This window comes from Silene latifolia, chromosome Y (assembly GCF_048544455.1).
Source record: "Silene latifolia isolate original U9 population chromosome Y, ASM4854445v1, whole genome shotgun sequence".
Lineage (NCBI taxonomy): Eukaryota > Viridiplantae > Streptophyta > Magnoliopsida > Caryophyllales > Caryophyllaceae > Silene > Silene latifolia.
In genome coordinates this window covers 385,128,944-385,146,212 of record NC_133538.1, presented here as the reverse complement: position 1 = coordinate 385,146,212, position 17,269 = coordinate 385,128,944, and the positions used below count along the sequence as shown (strand labels likewise).

General features: G+C 42.0%; 1 protein-coding gene and 1 non-coding gene across 2 annotated transcripts; both read right to left on the bottom strand.

Moving 5' to 3' along the window:
* Window positions 1–422: 422 nt before the first annotated feature.
* LOC141632002 (uncharacterized) lies at window positions 423–3,939 on the bottom strand. Its single transcript, XM_074444598.1, has 3 exons — window positions 3,595–3,939; window positions 1,103–2,507; window positions 423–802 (listed from the first exon to the last, which is right to left on the bottom strand). Exons 1-3 carry the CDS (start codon window positions 3,937–3,939, stop codon window positions 423–425), a joined length of 2,130 nt encoding a protein of 709 aa, XP_074300699.1.
* A 12,265-nt stretch (window positions 3,940–16,204) lies between these two features.
* Window positions 16,205–16,311, bottom strand: LOC141636994 (small nucleolar RNA R71). Its single transcript, XR_012541559.1, has one exon. It is a non-coding gene; the product is annotated as a small nucleolar RNA R71 (small nucleolar RNA).
* Window positions 16,312–17,269: the final 958 nt, after the last annotated feature.

The following is a 17,269-nucleotide window of genomic DNA, read 5'->3' as shown; positions in this document are numbered from 1 at the left end:
AACCCATCGTGGTCTCGGCACCGTTCCATGAACCCATTTAGTATTCCAAACACCAAGGTCAGAAAGTGGGGAGAAGTTCCACGCTAAATGAGGTTTGATGAGTTGAAGGCCCCAAACAATACCTTTCCATTCCCACGAAGAATTACTCTTGCCATCGTTAAAAAGCAGATCACCATCACGCCACTTTAGGCCATATTTAGCACCGATAGACTTACAGAGTATAGAATCTGGGTAAGTGATCATTCTCCATCCAATCTTTGCTAGAAGTGCTTGATTGAACTCCTTCATACATCTAATACCCAGACCACCATTTCTTTTGGGTTGACTTAGGAAAAGCCTACTACACCAGCTAATAGAGGGAGATTTCTTATAACCCGCCCACCAAAAATGTGACAAAATAGCATCTAATCTTTTTGTCACACTTACGGTATTTTGAATACCGATAGAAAGTAAACCAAGAGGGAGGACAAGACAGAAGAAATCGAAGCCAATCTACCCGCCGACGATAGAAGAATGCAATTCCATGAAGATAATCGCTTCCTAACCTTATCAATGATAAACTCAAAAATTTCTCTTTTACTTTTATTCCCACCTGAAAGTCCCACGTCCGTAGGAATACCCAAGTAAGATCCCAAATTAGTGCCACGCGGTATGTTGAAGGTTTTCAAGCATTTTCGAGCAAAGGACAGACTGGAGCTCGAACTTAACATCATATAGGACTTATTATCATTAATAACCTGGCCGGAGGCATGACAATAATCCTTAATAACTTTGTCAAGGCTTTCACAACTCTTAGAATTACCTTCAATAAAAAACATAGAATCATCCGCATAGAGCATACGGGAGATAGGGATACTATTTCTGCTGATCTTTATTCCCCGTATAATCCCCTCCTTCTCCATACGTAGAATGTTTAACGAGAGAATTTCCGTGCACATAACAAAAATATAAGGGGAAAGAGGATCACCCTAACGAAGGCTGCAACTCGGGTGGATACGTCTTGAAGGAACACCATTTACCAGAATTTCATAAGACACCGTCGTGATACACTTCATAATCAGCTGAATGAAATTAGGAGGGAAACCTATCAAGAGAAGCGTACCTCTGATAAAGTTCCAGTCCAACCGGTCATAGGCTTTACTCATGTCAGCTTTAAAGGCCATCCTGCCCATCCTACCACTTCTAGATGAGGAAATTTTATGTAATATTTCATTCGTAATTAAAATATTATCACCAATATTCCTCCTAGGAACAAAAGCATTTTGAAAGTCAGCCACTAGTTTTCCCATATACTTTTTCAATCGGTTAGTGATACATCTAGTAATGACTTTCATTATAACATTGCATAAGCTAATCGGTCGGAAGTTATCAATTGTTTCAGGGGGACTAGATTTCGGGATAAGAACTAAGAAAGTCTTATTCAGAAATTCTGGGGAGCTATTACCATTGAGGATAGCCAAGACCGTCCCAACAACATCATGCTTAATAAAATGCCAACACTTATGGAAGAAGATAGCAGGAATACCATCAGGTCCCGGAGATTCTAGCGGACCAAGTTGAAACACAGCCGTACGAACCTCCTTAGGGGTAAAACGAATGCAAAGTGCATCTCTGTCATCAGGAGAAAGGAACTCTTTATTAATACTGAATAAATTTTTCACAGTAGGGCGGTACTCATCAAAAGTGGTCTGATTCACTCCTTCCTGAAAGAGTTTAGAGTAGAATTGGACAAATAATCCCTTAATTCCCTCACTGTCAAAATTCCACTCCCCATTATCCATTTTAATCCCAGCAATGTAATTCCTGCCAGCCCTACCCTTAACCCAATTAAAGAAGTAGTTGGAGCACGTATCTCCCTCGGTGTACCATTTCATCTTGGCCCTCTGTTTCCAATATTTAGCCGAGACTTTAGCATACTCCACTTGACTAGCATATGTAGTGGTGAAAGTTTGAGTCACTCCCTTCGTCTCAATTTCGTGGAGCCCTTCAACCAAATTGTCATCAAAATCACTCCATTTCTTATTCCATTCTTTCCTCTTGGAAATAGACCAAAGACGCATACAATTTCTAGCTCTTGATAACTTACGTATCATTCTGACGGTGGCAGAGCCTGAGACAGGCTCAGTCCATTCGTTATGTACCAGGCGAATACATTCCTCATAATCCAGGTTCCAAGCCTCCATACGATAAGGTCTTCTACCATTACAAGTAATTAAATCTGTTTCAAAGATAATAGGCGCATGATCTGAAACTTGAATAGGAAGATGAGTAATACCAGAATTCGGAAAAATATCATTCCAATCCCACGAGCTATAACCCTTATCAAGACGTTCCAACACTACACTATGATCTTCTCTCTTATTACACCAGGTAAATCTTGGCCCCTTATACGGAATATCCATTAGAAGATGCTCAGCTTTCCATTTATTAAAAAGAGCAGCCCATTTTAATCCGACCCTTACTACCTCCCCATTTATCTTCTTGATAATCAACTTGGTTAAAGTCCCCTATAAGGAGGAAAGGGTTGTCAAAAGATCGAATCCATTCACTAAGATCATTCCAAACAGCTTCACGTTTATGGGTGACTGGTTCGCCGTAGATAAGATATAAGTACCAAAAACTACCGCTACATTGCGTGACTTTGATAATAATGAAGTTTTGACATGCTAGAAGACATTCAAAATTGGCTCATGTCTAAAACCAAACCAGAGACCTCCTTTAGTTTCATCAGCATCGACACCAAAGCTCCGAGAAAACCCAAAAGAACGAAACATAGGACCAATTAAAGCTACTTTACATTTTGTCCCAGCTAAGAAAATAAAATTAAAATAAGTACTCGAAAGAAGCGCCCTAGTCTTAGCGATTGTAGGGGCAAGGGGATTATTAAATCCCCTAACATTCCAACAAAGTCCTTTCATTAAGAGAGAAACCACCATAGCAATACCAACCAACTCCACACCAGGCTCATAACGACACAACCAAACGATTTCCCCACCACGAAACCAACCCATAACGGCTCACCAGAGGCGGTCAGAAGAGAACCGTAACCGTCCAAAAGTCTCACAGAAAACCAATTGAAAACGGAGCGAAAAGACCACTACAAACCCTTACCAAATCAATCTCAAACACGCACAACACATCCAACCCACACTAGAGAGAACCAATTAAAAATCCGCAACAAACCCACGAACATTAAGAAATAAACCACAAGACCACAGCCACCCCAAAAGTCGAAATAACACCAACATGACAGAAGCCACCCAGCCAAGGGCCAACATAGAGCCTTACCATAAAAGGCAAAAAACAAGGAGAGGAGCACAGAACACAAACCCCGCAAGAGACACCCAATTTCACCAAACGACACCTCACAGGACCACCGCCATACAAGCAAAAAGGCCGGACAAAGGGCGACAAAGACAAAACACAGGAACACAATAAACAGGCCAAACCAGGGGTGGGGGGAATGGGGGGATCACCCCTAGGTTGCAAATATGGTTTTCGGTGACAGGACAAGGGTACGGAGGGACGGGGTCCGACACAGATGGGGCACAAAACAGACCTAACAAACGGTCTAAACCATCCCATTAAACTAACATGGAACGACAAACAACTCCACACGCCTTCAATGAACACCAAAGGGCATGGAAGTCCGAAACCCCTCGGAGGAGCACAACTCCAGCCACCAAGCTCGTACACCAATCCTTCCCGCACACACCAAACACCATCACAGGGTGCGACGGACACTGAAGACAACGAAGGAAGGCCGCAACAGCGAATCCGGAAGCTAGAGCGACAACAACAAACACGACAAACATCAAGCTCGACAGAAACAAGCTCGAACCATTTAAATGAAAAGAAATTTCGACCGATGGGATAACCGCTAACAAACGTCAAGGTTGTACAAAGCCAGTGAGTGACGACCCAAACCAAAAACGCCATTGTTGTTGACTGGCTATTCACCTCACACGGTCACACCATTCATCTTCAACAACCGTTTAGAACTTAAAATCCCCAATATAACCTGCAAAATCAAACAATTGCATTCCAAATACGACATATTGATAATAATGGGTTTTTTCATCCAACATCAATCAAATTAATTAAAGGGCGCCAGTATCAGCTCTCGCGAAAACAAGCAAGTGTCGCGCTGATTTCGCCACTGGTTCATAGAGACCTCACGTACCCATATAAGCGACAGACGAGATGAGACGACGATGTACCGGACTTCGCACTCCAAGGTGAACCGCAGACGGGGAGAAGAAATAAAAACGGCAGGGGAAATCGATCCGCCGGAGATGAGCAAAGACACCGCCACATCTCCGGCGGATAGCCGGTCGACAGAGGAGCGAGGGTGTCGGGTGGTGGCTGAATGTGGTGGATTAGGTTAGGGTTTTGAGTTAGGGGTTTTTAATTTGGAGGTAATTGGGGTACGGGACTTTCTTCTATGTTGCAAGATATATTCCCTATAATAACCTATTAGAACTTACGTCTCTAACAATTTCAGAATCTCATTAGTTTTGTTATTGTTGTAGGTTGCAGGCAATTTGCAAATTCTTTGAGATTTGGGTACGTCTCATCGTATTAATTTTAATCAAAACTTATTATTTAATTAATATCTCCACATATTAGTTTATACTCTTTCCATACCAGACCAATGGTAACTGTTCCGGGTGTGATTCCGGAGCAGGATTATGACCACTTGAACTTTGCTGAATGATGTCTTTGCTTGTCTCTTCCTTTTGCTCTTTTCTGTTTAAGATTGAACAAACTGAGGGCTCGGCTTGGTGATACGGTCATTTCGTACCAAAAATAAATACCTAAGTACTACTAACAGAAGTCAGCGGTAAGTAGGGTCGACCTCCACAGAGAGGCGGTGTACTATCTACTTGTCTATTTATCTGTCTAATGTCACAATGCTGGGGGTTTGATTGAATTGGGCTAACTAAACTACTGAAGCTAAAGGCAAGAGAAAAGGAATAAAGGAAATTAACAATAAGAGAAAGGAAATATGCTAGGAGTCGGTCCACCGTGGCAGCTAAACTATCGGGAATACTGAGGCGATTAGAATATTGATAAGAAGAGCTATGGTCGTCACCTTTCGGTTCTTAAACCGCCCTAGAGCGTAAATAGCTTAGCTTTCGCCCTCACTACAATACCCTATTGTAACTAAACAAGCCTTCCCTTCCAATCTTTCGATCCAGGTCGGGGTTAGCTAGATTTATTGGTCTCCTGCATGCATTCATTCGACCTGATAACAATTAAATTGCCTAATACAATTCTTATCGCAAGACTAATCTAATCAAGTCAATTAAAACATGCTACCACGGCTTCCCTAATCCTAACATACTACGGAAATTAGCTAGACATGATTAAGGGAAAACAAGAAATAAAGAAATAACAATGAACATAAACAATAATTAAAGAAGAGAAGAAAGGTAAAGAATTAATACTGAATTATTGATCCGGAAATAAGAGCAAAGTAACGGTGTAAAAGTGACAGAAGAAAGTACTGGTCGATCGACCAGAAAAACTGCTCGAGCGATTAATTATTAGACCTAAAACCACTCGATCGACTAGGAAAGCACTCGATCGAGTGGATCTTGACTTCAGCAGCTTAGAATTCACGTTAGTTTGACTTTGACTTGTCCTTTTAGCTCCCGAAACAGCATCACGCATCCCAAGACAGCTATAATTCCCGCTCCAAATCTACTTTTCCTCCAAATGCATGCAAAACGGACGGCAAAATGGCCTGAATTCACTACTTTACGGTCCATTCCTGCAATTAAGACAAAATACACCAAAGTAGCATATTCGGGGCATTTCGTAGCATAAAACCACGATAAAAGCATAGAGATACGTGCATAAAATAGGCTAAAAAGACTATATAAAATGCACGTATCTAATCTCCCTAAACCAAACCTTTACTCGTCCCCGAGTAAACTAAAATGCAACTAATGGAACGGAAATGATAACTCAGAGCTAGCTACAAATGCCCACTTAAGACAATTTAATGCAAAGAAACTAACACTTATAGCAAGACAGTCAAATGCAAACGAGTTGTAAGATGTTTATGAAAGTAGCTGAACCGTCGACCTTGGAAGACCTTTAATAATGGACTCTCACGGGTCACTCTTCTCTCATGAAGCAAAGGGTGAACATATATATATATATATATATAAGAGAGAAAGAAAAATAGTCGCTCACCTAGACTACGACCCACATAAACATGCATGCAACTAATATGATAGACAATTCTAGCTACCAAACATACATTCCAACCAAACAAGGTCCTGTCACAGCCGATGAGGGCTTACAAAAATATGGTAAAGTGAGGCAATGGGTAAGTGGAGGTATAGGTGATCAAGCTAGTACCTAAACAGAACCATATGAAACATATCCATTTCCAACTCAATTATGAAATAAGCACATGCCCTCATTTGGCATAAAATCTCACCAAACCGAACTAGAAATACTCCTCAAATGATATAAATAAAGCATAGGAGCGAAACCGTCAACAATACAAACTCTTCTTTTTTTTTTCGAATTTTCTTTTCTTTTTCTATTTTCTTTCAACTTTCTTTTTTCTTCTTTCTTTCTTTTTCACGTTTTTTTTTTTCAACTCTTTTTTTTCTTTTCCTCCCTTTCTTCATAAATACCAACTCCAAAACAATAGATATAAGCCAAACTTGATACAATAGACAATATACCGCAAAAACAATCTAAACTAGCTTGACAAGGCAGGCTAAATTTGGAATGTAGTTAAGGGTCAATAGGCAAATTTGGCTAATGTGGAGTTAAATGGGTAAAAATGAAAGAAAAGGAAATTGTAAGCACCTCCCTGCATGTGACACCAACCACTAACCCAAATGTATGTAGGCAAAAAGCAATTGAATTTCATATATGTGCAAATTGATGAACATGCTATGCAAGGAGTAACTACTCACAATCCTACATGGCGGTCACAAATGACACCAGTTTATACGGCTCTAATTCCTTAGAATTTATAAGTAGGTTGCCAAAATTTCAGGTCAAGTCTATTCGTTCAGCTAAATTAAACATTAACTCGTAGATTATGCAATAAGACAAAGCTAAAAGAATAATAGTATAATGCAAGGCTTAAGCAAAAAGACAATTGCAGTGCAATTTCATCACTGAAATCTACCGTTCCGACTCAACCTATATGCAAAAATAAACGTGATTTTTTTGAATTTTTAACAATTTTTCAATTTTTAGGGAATTTTATGCATTTAAACAAAAATAAACAACAATGCAAACATAAATAAAACGTGATAACAGAAATGCATTAAAAACAATATGCAGACACAGATATGGATGCATAACCTCCCCAAACCAAACCGTACAATGCCCTCATTGTACCAAAACATGGAAAGGAAATGCAAACTGAAAGAGAAAGAGAGGAAATGCGGAAAAACTCACAAAATGCGCGAATAAAAGGGACCTCCCCAAACCAGCCAGCAACATGGGAGGTTGCTAAAGGCCCGGAAAACCGTCTCAGTAAGCTAATCCAAGTCAAAAACACTCGATGGCAGTTGAACAGTAGTCGATCGAGTGAAATGGGCATTCAAAACTGCTCGATCGAATGGTGTTGTGGTCGATCGAGCAGTTCTCCTTTTGCAGGTAGTCGATCGAGTAAATATTTCACTCGATCGAGTGAATTCATCAGCAAAAGTGCTCGATCGAGTAGAAAAACTACTCGATCGAGTGCTTCTCAGCGTGTTACTGCAAAACGCAATAAAAAACGACCAGTAAACTAACTAGACAAGCAAACTGATAAAGTCTATGGTATAAAAACCATTTATTACAACTGAAATTAAATAAAAAGCAAAATAAAATCTCCAGGTTGCCTCCCGGGTAGCGCTAGCTTCAGTCAGGTCCCAGCTCGACCTCCTTTTTATTCGAGCCTCTATAATCAGCTACAATCAAAACAGTTCAAAGCGCGCAGCATTAGATCGTACATCTGCGCATGTGCTACACAGAAATGTAAGTAGCACCAAAGTGGAATAAAGAAATAGGAAATAAAAGTATATAAACATTTAAGTCTAACGAATTTCCTATGAGAGCTCCTAAATTTATCCACGAAATATAGGAACTCGGGAGCAATTAATGATAATCTAGGGATCCATTTCAGATTAACAATTTTGTGACGATAAGGATGGTGAAAAATCATTAAATTGTACGACCTACTAGGAAGGGGCAAAGCATAAGAATGCAAAGCGTAAGTCAAACGAGGCAATTTACAATTTAAACAGACAATAACTGAATTATCGTTCGCCACCTCAGGTTGATCGTCTCAATGACGGAATCATAGATAAAAGAATTTATTACCTCATCCGCGCTAGGAGTAATTACCAACTCAACCTCTTTGTCACCCTCCTCAGTAGATTTCATCCCGTAAATCGCAGCCTCAAGTGCATCTAACTCGGCTTTGAATAAGGGGGATTCACTGTAACCGTTATCATCGTCAAAATCGTCATCTAAATCAAACCCATATGACGAATCAAAGCTCCCAATGGCCAACTCACTCGATCGAGTAGAGTTATTACTCGATCGAGCACTTTCCTCTTGATTTTCACTCGATCGAGTGATTTGAACTGCTCGATCGACTGAGTCTTCTGAAATTTCACTCGATCGACTAATATAAGTCACTCGATCGAGTGCTATTTCCTGGACAGGGTTGAAATCTTCGCACAAACTCTGGAAATACGATAGGAATTCGTCATCCGAGATACGTAAATCATTCTCGGCATTGGGCAACACGGGTTCTTCATGGGAAAAACCGCTCTTGGTCAAGTACACCTCTTCTGGTTGCCTACCATCCGACTGTTAATCGAGCTATTAGGACTTGATTTCGTCAATGTGCGCGAAAAATCATCTATCATATTCCTGCACTAAAGATTTCAGCTCCGCAAATTCTTTTTACGTATATCACAAGGATCTTGTTGCGGTGGCCATTGATGGGGTGGATGTGGCGGCACAACTACATTTGCTTGACTAACTCGACTACGTTGCTGCAACGCGTAAACTTCGTCATTCTCTGCTAAACAAAGGATCGCATTATGCCCAGAACACCACATCTCCCGCAGATAAATCACCCATTGTTCCATATAATAGGACATTGGTGATGGGTCAAAGGTACTCAAGCCTTCCCTTTGACGGTCTTTCACCTATAACTGTCTAGGTAGTACCTGTAAGGCCTATCAAAACAGCACTAAAGAAAAGATTAAAACGGCCTCAAGGGAAAAATCCCCTGAGGCTACAAACAGATAAAATTAAACAAATAAATAAATAGATTGCCTCCCCGGCAACGGCGCCAAAATTTGATACGGTCGTTTCGTACCAAAAATAAATACCTAAGTACTACTAACATAAGTCAGCGGTAAGTAGGGTCGATCTCCACAGAGAGGCGGTGTACTATCTACTTGTCTATTTATCTGTCTAATGTCACAATGCTGGGGGTTTGATTGAATTGGGCTAACTAAACTACTGAAGCTAAAGGCAAGAGAAAAGGGATAAAGGAAATTAACAATAAGAGAAAGGAAATATGCTAGGAGTCGGTCCACCGTGGCAGCTAAACTATCGGGAATACTAAGGCGATTAGAATATTGATAAGAAGAGCAATGGTCGTCACCTTTCGGTCCTTAAACCGCCCTAGAGCGTAAATAGCTTAGCTTTCGCCCTCACTACAATACCCTATTGTAACTAAGCAAGCCTTCCCTTCCAATCTTTCGATCCATGTCGGGGTTAGCTAGATTTATTGGTCTCCTGCATGCATTCATTCGACCTGATAACAATTAAATTGCCTAATACAATTCTTATCGCAAGACTAATCTAATCAAGTCAATTAAAACATGCTACCACGGCTTCCCTAATCCTAACATACTACGGAAATTAGCTAGACATGATTAAGGGAAAACAAGAAATAAAGAAATAACAATGAAAATAAACAATAATTAAAGAAGAGAAGAAAGGTAAAGAATTAATACTGAATTATTGATCCGGAAATAAGAGCAAAGTAACGGTGTAAAAGTGACAGAAGAAAGTGTTTTTGGAAAATGATAAGAGAGGAGAAAAAACCCCCTAATACTCACGTCCTAACTCCTATTTATAAGAAAATAGGAGTATAGTTAAACCTAATGACGGAAATTAAGTAAAAAGCCCAGCCCATAGCAAAATCCACTCGATCGAGTGGAATAAGACCACTCGATCGAGTAAATCGAGCCAAAAACCGTCGATCGACCGGATTAGTTACTCGATCGATGAACACACATAAGGGACTGGTCGATCGACCAGAAAAACTGCTCGAGCGACTAATTATTAGACCTAAAACCACTCGATCGACTAGGAAAACACTCGATCGAGTGGATCTTGACTTCATCAGCTTAGAATTCACGTTAGTTTGACTTTGACTTGTCCTTTTAGCTCCCGAAACAGCTTCACGCATCCTAAGACAGCTATAATTCCCACTCCAAATCTACTTTTCCTCCAAATGCATGCAAAACGGACGACAAATGGCCTGAATTCACTACTTTACGGTCCATTCCTGCAATTAAGACAAAATACACCAAAGTAGCATATTCGGGGCATTTCGTAGCATAAAACCACGATAAAAGCATAGAGATACGTGCATAAAATAGGCTAAAAAGACTATATAAAATGCACGTATCACTTGGTACCGAGTGTACTCACTCCGACGCTCAAGTCAGTAAACTTAAAGAGATTAAGTTGTGTGTTAACTTGGCAAAGTATATTGTAGAGAGATAAGGGAGTTTATACCAGATTAATAGTGAGTTTTGGGATAGTTTTCGGATCCTTTTCTCAATGAGAGAAGTGGAGTATTTATAGACTTTCACCTTTTGTCACATAGTGGCCAAGTGGCTAACAGGTGGAAAGACTGTTCTACCCTCGGCCGAGGGACCCATGCCAGGCCGGATGGCCTGGTTGACTCCATGCCGAGGGGACTGGATGTGAGTACGCGGATATGCCTCCCGGCTGGTTAGTTGCCTAGCCGAGACCCAAGTGACAGGCCGACAGGCTGCGTCAGTTAGGCTGTCTAATACGTTGACTTGCTGTCTTTTGGCTTTGACCTTGCTTGATATATTGACTCGGTCAGCGGGTGCAGAATATGCCCCATCAATTTGCCCCCAGCGTAGTCTATGCCGTGGTATGGACCTTCGATGAGTGTTGAGCGTATTCTGCGCAAGTTGAACATCTTCCCCGGCTTCTTCTTCCTCGGCTTGGTTCTGTTCAGGCCGTACCATATCCCCCCTCCACATGGATGTGTAATGGGCATCCGATGTGGAAAAGAAAATGGCGCTGGCCGAGACCAAGGTTGAGGGTGCCGTGTGCTTTTGATTGCCCCCGGCCGGTGCTGCCAAGCTTGGTTGATCAGCTGGCCGGTGGCAAGTAGATACCAAGGAGCGTGTCGAAGAAGATTTGTAACTGTATGTCGATTGACATTTCGTGGCTGCATGCTTGACACGTGGCTTAGCATTGATTGGTGGACGTTTCATGGGCTTTGCCCTGATTGGTCCGCTTCATGGGCTTTGCTCTATAAATAGAGCAGTGTGCCCCATTTTTTGGCCATCAAACTTCATTTTCTCAAAAAATTTCCTCTCTCTTAGTTTTTTTTTTTCGAAGAAATTTCTCTCTAGTCTTCAAAGCGTTACTCGGCGTAGCACTTTTTCCAAGGTAAACAAACAAATTTTTCCCCAACTTTTTACTTGTTGATTAATTGTTGTCACCATGTCTTCTGCTGATGCTCAACCCAGTACCTATGCGCCGGGGGGCGAACCGTCACATCCTGATGAACAAGAGCCACTGGTTGTCACCCCGATAGGGTTTGGGGGTCCCAAGTCGCCTTCTCCTGAAATTGATGAGCAATTTTTGGAGGGTTTTGATGATGACGATGATGAGGCAACCCCTTCTATCTTAAAGAGGCCGCATTTCTCGTGGCACGGCGACGCCTGTTCGATCAATCCTGATCGTGCTTGAACGAACAAGTTCGCTAGTTGTTCCGGTTCTGACCTTCTTGAAGATCATTACTCCTTCGGCAGGGGGTATAGAATAATTGTTCCTGAAGGTGATCAGGCCGTCTGTTGCCCTCCCGACGGTTGTATCGGCGTGTACATCAGACACCTGGAGTATGGGCTCCGGTTTCCTCTTAATGAATATGTTGCTGCCATAATTAAAGCCATGAATGTCGCCGTGGCCCAACTGCATCCATTGGCCATTAGGACGATTATTGGCTTTGTATGGTTATGTCTTTTTAAAGGGGAGGCCCCAACGGTGAACCTCTTCCGCCGGCTCCACCATCTTCGGCAAACTACCCTAGGTGGCACGGGGTGGTACAGCATACGGACCGAGGCGGGTTATGTTACCATTTCCAAGTTGACATCTTGCAAGGACTGGAAGGGGCGGTGGGTATACGTCGAGGTTCCGGAGGACTATCCGCTGCCCCGGTCCTTTCAGAGCCGCGTCAATTTGCGGTGTGAGAATCAAGGGGAGCATGACAGATATGTCTCCCGGAATAAGCTTAAGATGGACGCCTTGAAGGTCTATCTTAATGAGGACGAAACGCGGGAAATGGGGCTGTTTGAGGCTGAGAAGGATGGCACGCCGAAGGGATGGATGCCCCCGACGCAGATCGTTCTTTAGGATGAGCTGCTTTGCCACGTCGGCCTCATACCAGCCCTCAGCCAGGGTGAGTGGAGTCGGTATGAGGCCCATTTTTGCTTTTTATGTTTCTGTATTTGAGCCTTGGTTTATTTCTTTTGCTTAACTCCTGCTTCGTTTCTTTTGCAGACCGATTTGGCCGGGAACTGCCTGTCTCCGTCCTCAAGAGGTTGGGACTTGACGAGAACGGGAGAGTTGTTGAGCTGCATCCTAAGGCCGCGCCACGTGATCGCAGACCGGCCCCTCACGAACTTATGGAGCGGCGATTGAAGGCAATGGATGTGGCGGCGGCTCAGCGCAGATTGCCCGTAACGTCGCGCGGAGACCAAAAACAACGTCTACGGCGGCAACGGCGTCGGCTCACTCAATCTTCAATCCCCGTTGTCCAAAAGGAGCAGGTGGTCGTCGATGTTGAAGAGGAGGTCACCGTTGTGGAGGATCCTCCTCCTTCAAATAAGAGGAAGGAAAAGGCGCTCGTCGCCATGCGTTAAGAGGCGGGGAAAGAGAAGGGGTCGTAGGCCCCTCTGCCCAAGAAGGCTAGGACCGGTACGGATCTAACCTATGGCACGGATTTAGTAGGTTCCCTAGGCGTCCCTGATGACAGGCTTTCTGATATGTCGATGAATGTTGACTTGGATGCTTTGTCTGGATTTTTTGTAGATCAGCCGCCACCGTCGTTCTCACCGAACGGCAATTGGAGAAGCGACTGTGCGGACGGGCGATAGAAATGTCACCGTCGACTCTTCATCCCGAAGGTTTCCCCGCTCGCCTTACGGCGGAAGGCATAAGGTTGTCCAAGAGGTGGCGAAGTGGGTGAACTAGCGGTGCTCATATTATGGAGCAAGAAAAGGTCATGGCTCGAGCTTCCCCTGCGCTTGAACGGCTTAGGCTCGAGCTTGCCGCTGCTAAGAAGGAGGTCGAGAGGTCGAAGGAGGACTTCCAGGCCGCCATGAAGGACCTCCTCGCTGAGCGGAAACTTAGGGAGGACGCTGAAAAGGCGGTCCTAGCCGAGAGAGCCAAGGTTGAGGCTGCGGAGGCTGTGATGTGACCATAATTGGCGCATATTTAGCCCCCGAATTACCATTGTTTCCATGCTTTTTAGTGCCTATTTGGGTCATTTCTTATCTTTAGTTCTTTGTTTTGCATATTCTTTGAGATTTTGATCCCTTGGTAGGAAAGGAGTAAGAATCTTGCATTTTCATGGCAAAACGAGGCTAAATTGATTGTATTCAATGACCAAGCATCAAGGAGAGACAAGACTAGAAGGCCTTTGTACATATCATAGTAGAAGAACAATGTTGAGAAAAGGATCCTTGAGTCCCCGAGGAAATCCCCAAGGAATTTATGAAGAAAAGGGAAGAAAAAGAAGAAGAATTGAAGCTGACCAACAATCCGAACGGATTGTACCAAATCCGCCCGTCCGTCCAGCCCAATCCGAGCGTCCCACCTTGAAATCCGCTCGGATTCCCCCAAAGACAATCCGAGCGTCCCTCTCTTGAATCCGCTCGGATTCTCACCCAGATCCGGCCGTCCCGACTCCAATCCGCACGGATTTCAAGACAAAGACGTTTTTTTCATTCTTCAAGCTACGAAAAGAGAAGCCCTTCTCTCAGAAAATACCGGCTTTTCCTTGCTCAACTTAAAAAGTGTAATTACTAGTTTAGCCCTTAGTTAACCCTAATGCATCCTCCCTAATTTTCACTATAAATACCCCATTAGGCTAATTAGAGGAGCATGTTCTTCTTATCAATAATTAGTGTAGTTAATATCAATCAAATCTCTCTTTAATATTGTAATCAAGTATTAATCAAGTTTTAATCCAAGTTTTAGTTCTTTAATCTCTCTCTTGTTCTTCCTTTATTTTGGGTAATTGAAGATTATTTGGGTTATTATTGGGAGATTGACAACCTCTCAATCTAGGATTCAAGTACTTCTATTATTCTTGCTTTATTATTGGAATCATTAGTAGGTATAATCTCTTAATCCCTTTTTAATTATTGTTAATTACTTTCATTTATTCATCATGTTTCATTATGTTAGTATGATTGACAACCTTTCTAGCATGATCAATATGATAATGAGTGAGTAGTCTCTTAGCTAGGGTTTAATGGGTGATTAGGGGAAACCAACATGGGGAATGATTCATGCTTAAATTAATATGCTTTCATATCTTATTTGCTTGCTTGTTTTGATCTTAATACATGCACATGTTATATTTGATGAAATGCTAAGCCTATGAATCCTTGCATTTACTATCATCTTCTATCCTTTCAACTTGACTTGTAAGACATAACCCAACTCGAGTCTTGTTAGACCATGCATGTGTTGAGTAGGAAAGATTAAGTCGACTTGTAGATGTTGTACAATCTAATCGATTCGGCTCCGGGACCCAAACTTTCCTAGGATTGTAAGATATAACCCAACTCAATCCATCACAACAATAATTGCTTGCTTATAATTTGAGAACATGTTTGTATGATCATATCCCATGACTCCCCTATGAACCCATGACACCCTAGTGCCTTTAATCAATTATTTACACCCCTTATTTTATTCATCTTGCTAGTTTATTTTCATTGTTATTTTAGTTTAGTAACCTTCTACATCAACCCAATTTGTGACACCCCTAGACACTACTAGTTACAATAGAATTCTCATTTCAATACCCGTCCCTTGGGATCCGACCTTTACTTGCCTCTTTACTAATTGTAGAGTTGTTTGTGGAGTATAAATTGTGTTTTGTATCGACCATTGACCAACGACCACATATGCTTAATTGTGAACACGAAATGGCCTCGATCAAAAATGGCGCCGTTGCAGGGGACGGTGTTTAATTGATTTAAGATTTCTTTTACTGTTTTTAGTTGTGTCTTTTTCACCTTGGGGAAGTAAAACTCCTCAAGGTTTGTTCTAATTGTTTTCGAGTTGTTTGATATTTTGCATGTCTAGAAGGTTACAAAGAGATTTGTTACCTTTTGACCGTGAAATCGAAAGAACCTTGACGAATAATAGGAGACTTGTTAGGAGGAATTTGGGAGGTGTTGGTGAAGTTGTTCAACCCACTAGTGAGTTTGTCAATCCTTTCACAATAGAAGGAGAAGAAACCCCATTAAACAATACCACACAAAATCCACCTACAATGCCTAAATTCTCGTCACACTCTATACCCACCGAGGAGGATCTACCAAATGGTACTCCTACACCGCAACATCTCACCGGTAATTTTATTGCCAAGTCCGCCTTCATCCAACTAGTTGAAAGGAGCCAATTCGGGGGAATGCCTAGTGAGGACCCTCATTCTCATATGGAAACCTTTTGCGATTATTGTGAAGCTATCTCTCAAACGGGCGTGACTCAAGACCAAATAAGATGGGTCTTATTTCCTTTTTCGTTAATCGGCACCGCAAAGCAATGGTTGAAGGGCCTTGATAAGGCCACCCTTGGAATAGATTCTTGGAAGAAGCTAGCTCTAGCTTTCTACAAAAAATTCTACCCACCGGAAAAGACTAACATGCTAAGAGCTCAAATTACGGGTTTTAAGCAAAGGGATGAAGAATCTTTGTATGAAGCTTGGGAGCGGTTCAAAGGTATTTGTCGCTCATGTCCTCACCATGGACTTAGCGAATGGTTTTTAGTGCAACAATTTTGGAATGGTTTATATGAAGATTCAAGGAACATTCTCAATATGGGATCAAATGGAATGTTCACCGAAGTTGATGACAATCAAACATGGAACAAGATTGAGGAAATGGCGGTCCATAATTCACAATATAGTAGACCTCGCAAGGCTACTAGAGGAGGAAAGTATGAAGTGGACTCCGTTACTCAATTGGGTGCTCAACTTAGTGCTCACATTGACACAATCAACTTGAAGTTTGAACAAGCTATGGCTAGACTTGAGGAAAACTCAAAATCATCAAAGCATCATGTCAATGCCATGACGGCATCCTCATCAATCCCAAGTGGGATATGTGAGAATTGTGGAACTTTGGGTCATGACTCAAGTGAGTGTAGGGGAACAACCGAACAAGTTAATGCTTTCCAAGCTTACAAAAGTGGCACCCCTTATTCAAATTTTTACAATGAAAACACCAAGTTCCATCCAAATATCTCATACAAAAGCCAAAATGTTCAAAACCCTCAAACAACATACACTCCACCACCCATGAGAAATCAAAATCAAAGACCCTTTTACAATCAAAACCAAGGCTACCAAAACCAAAATCCATACAATCACCAAAATGACCAAGGTTTTGATGTCCAAAAAGCGGTCCTCCAAATGCAAAAGAATCAACAAGAATTTTTCACCCAAATGCAAAAAGATAGCCAAGCAAAAGACACCACCATCAACAACATTCTAGCTCACACCAAGATGTTGGAAACACAATTGACTCAACTAGCATCTTCAAGCTCACAAAGACAAAAGGGGCAATTACCACCTCAAAGTAATCCCCCTAGACATGAAACGGTTAGTGCCATTCACTTGAGAAGTGGTACAAGATATGAAGCACCGAAGGAGCAAGTTGAGAATGAAGTTGTGAAAGCTAGTGAAAAGGAAGAAATTGTGCAAAGCCCC

Excerpts from the sequence above, each read along its gene's own strand:
- LOC141632002 (XM_074444598.1), bottom strand. The coding sequence starts at position 3,939 with ATGGCGTTTTTGGTTTGGGTCGTCACTCACTGGCTTTGTACAACCTTG. Across the intron at positions 2,508-3,594 it reads GGAGTTGTTTGTCGTTCCAT|GGGACTTTAACCAAGTTGAT; the intron begins GTTAGTTTAATG and ends TCCTCCTTATAG. Across the intron at positions 803-1,102 it reads GGACTGGAACTTTATCAGAG|GTAATTCTAAGAGTTGTGAA; the intron begins GTACGCTTCTCT and ends TTTTTATTGAAG.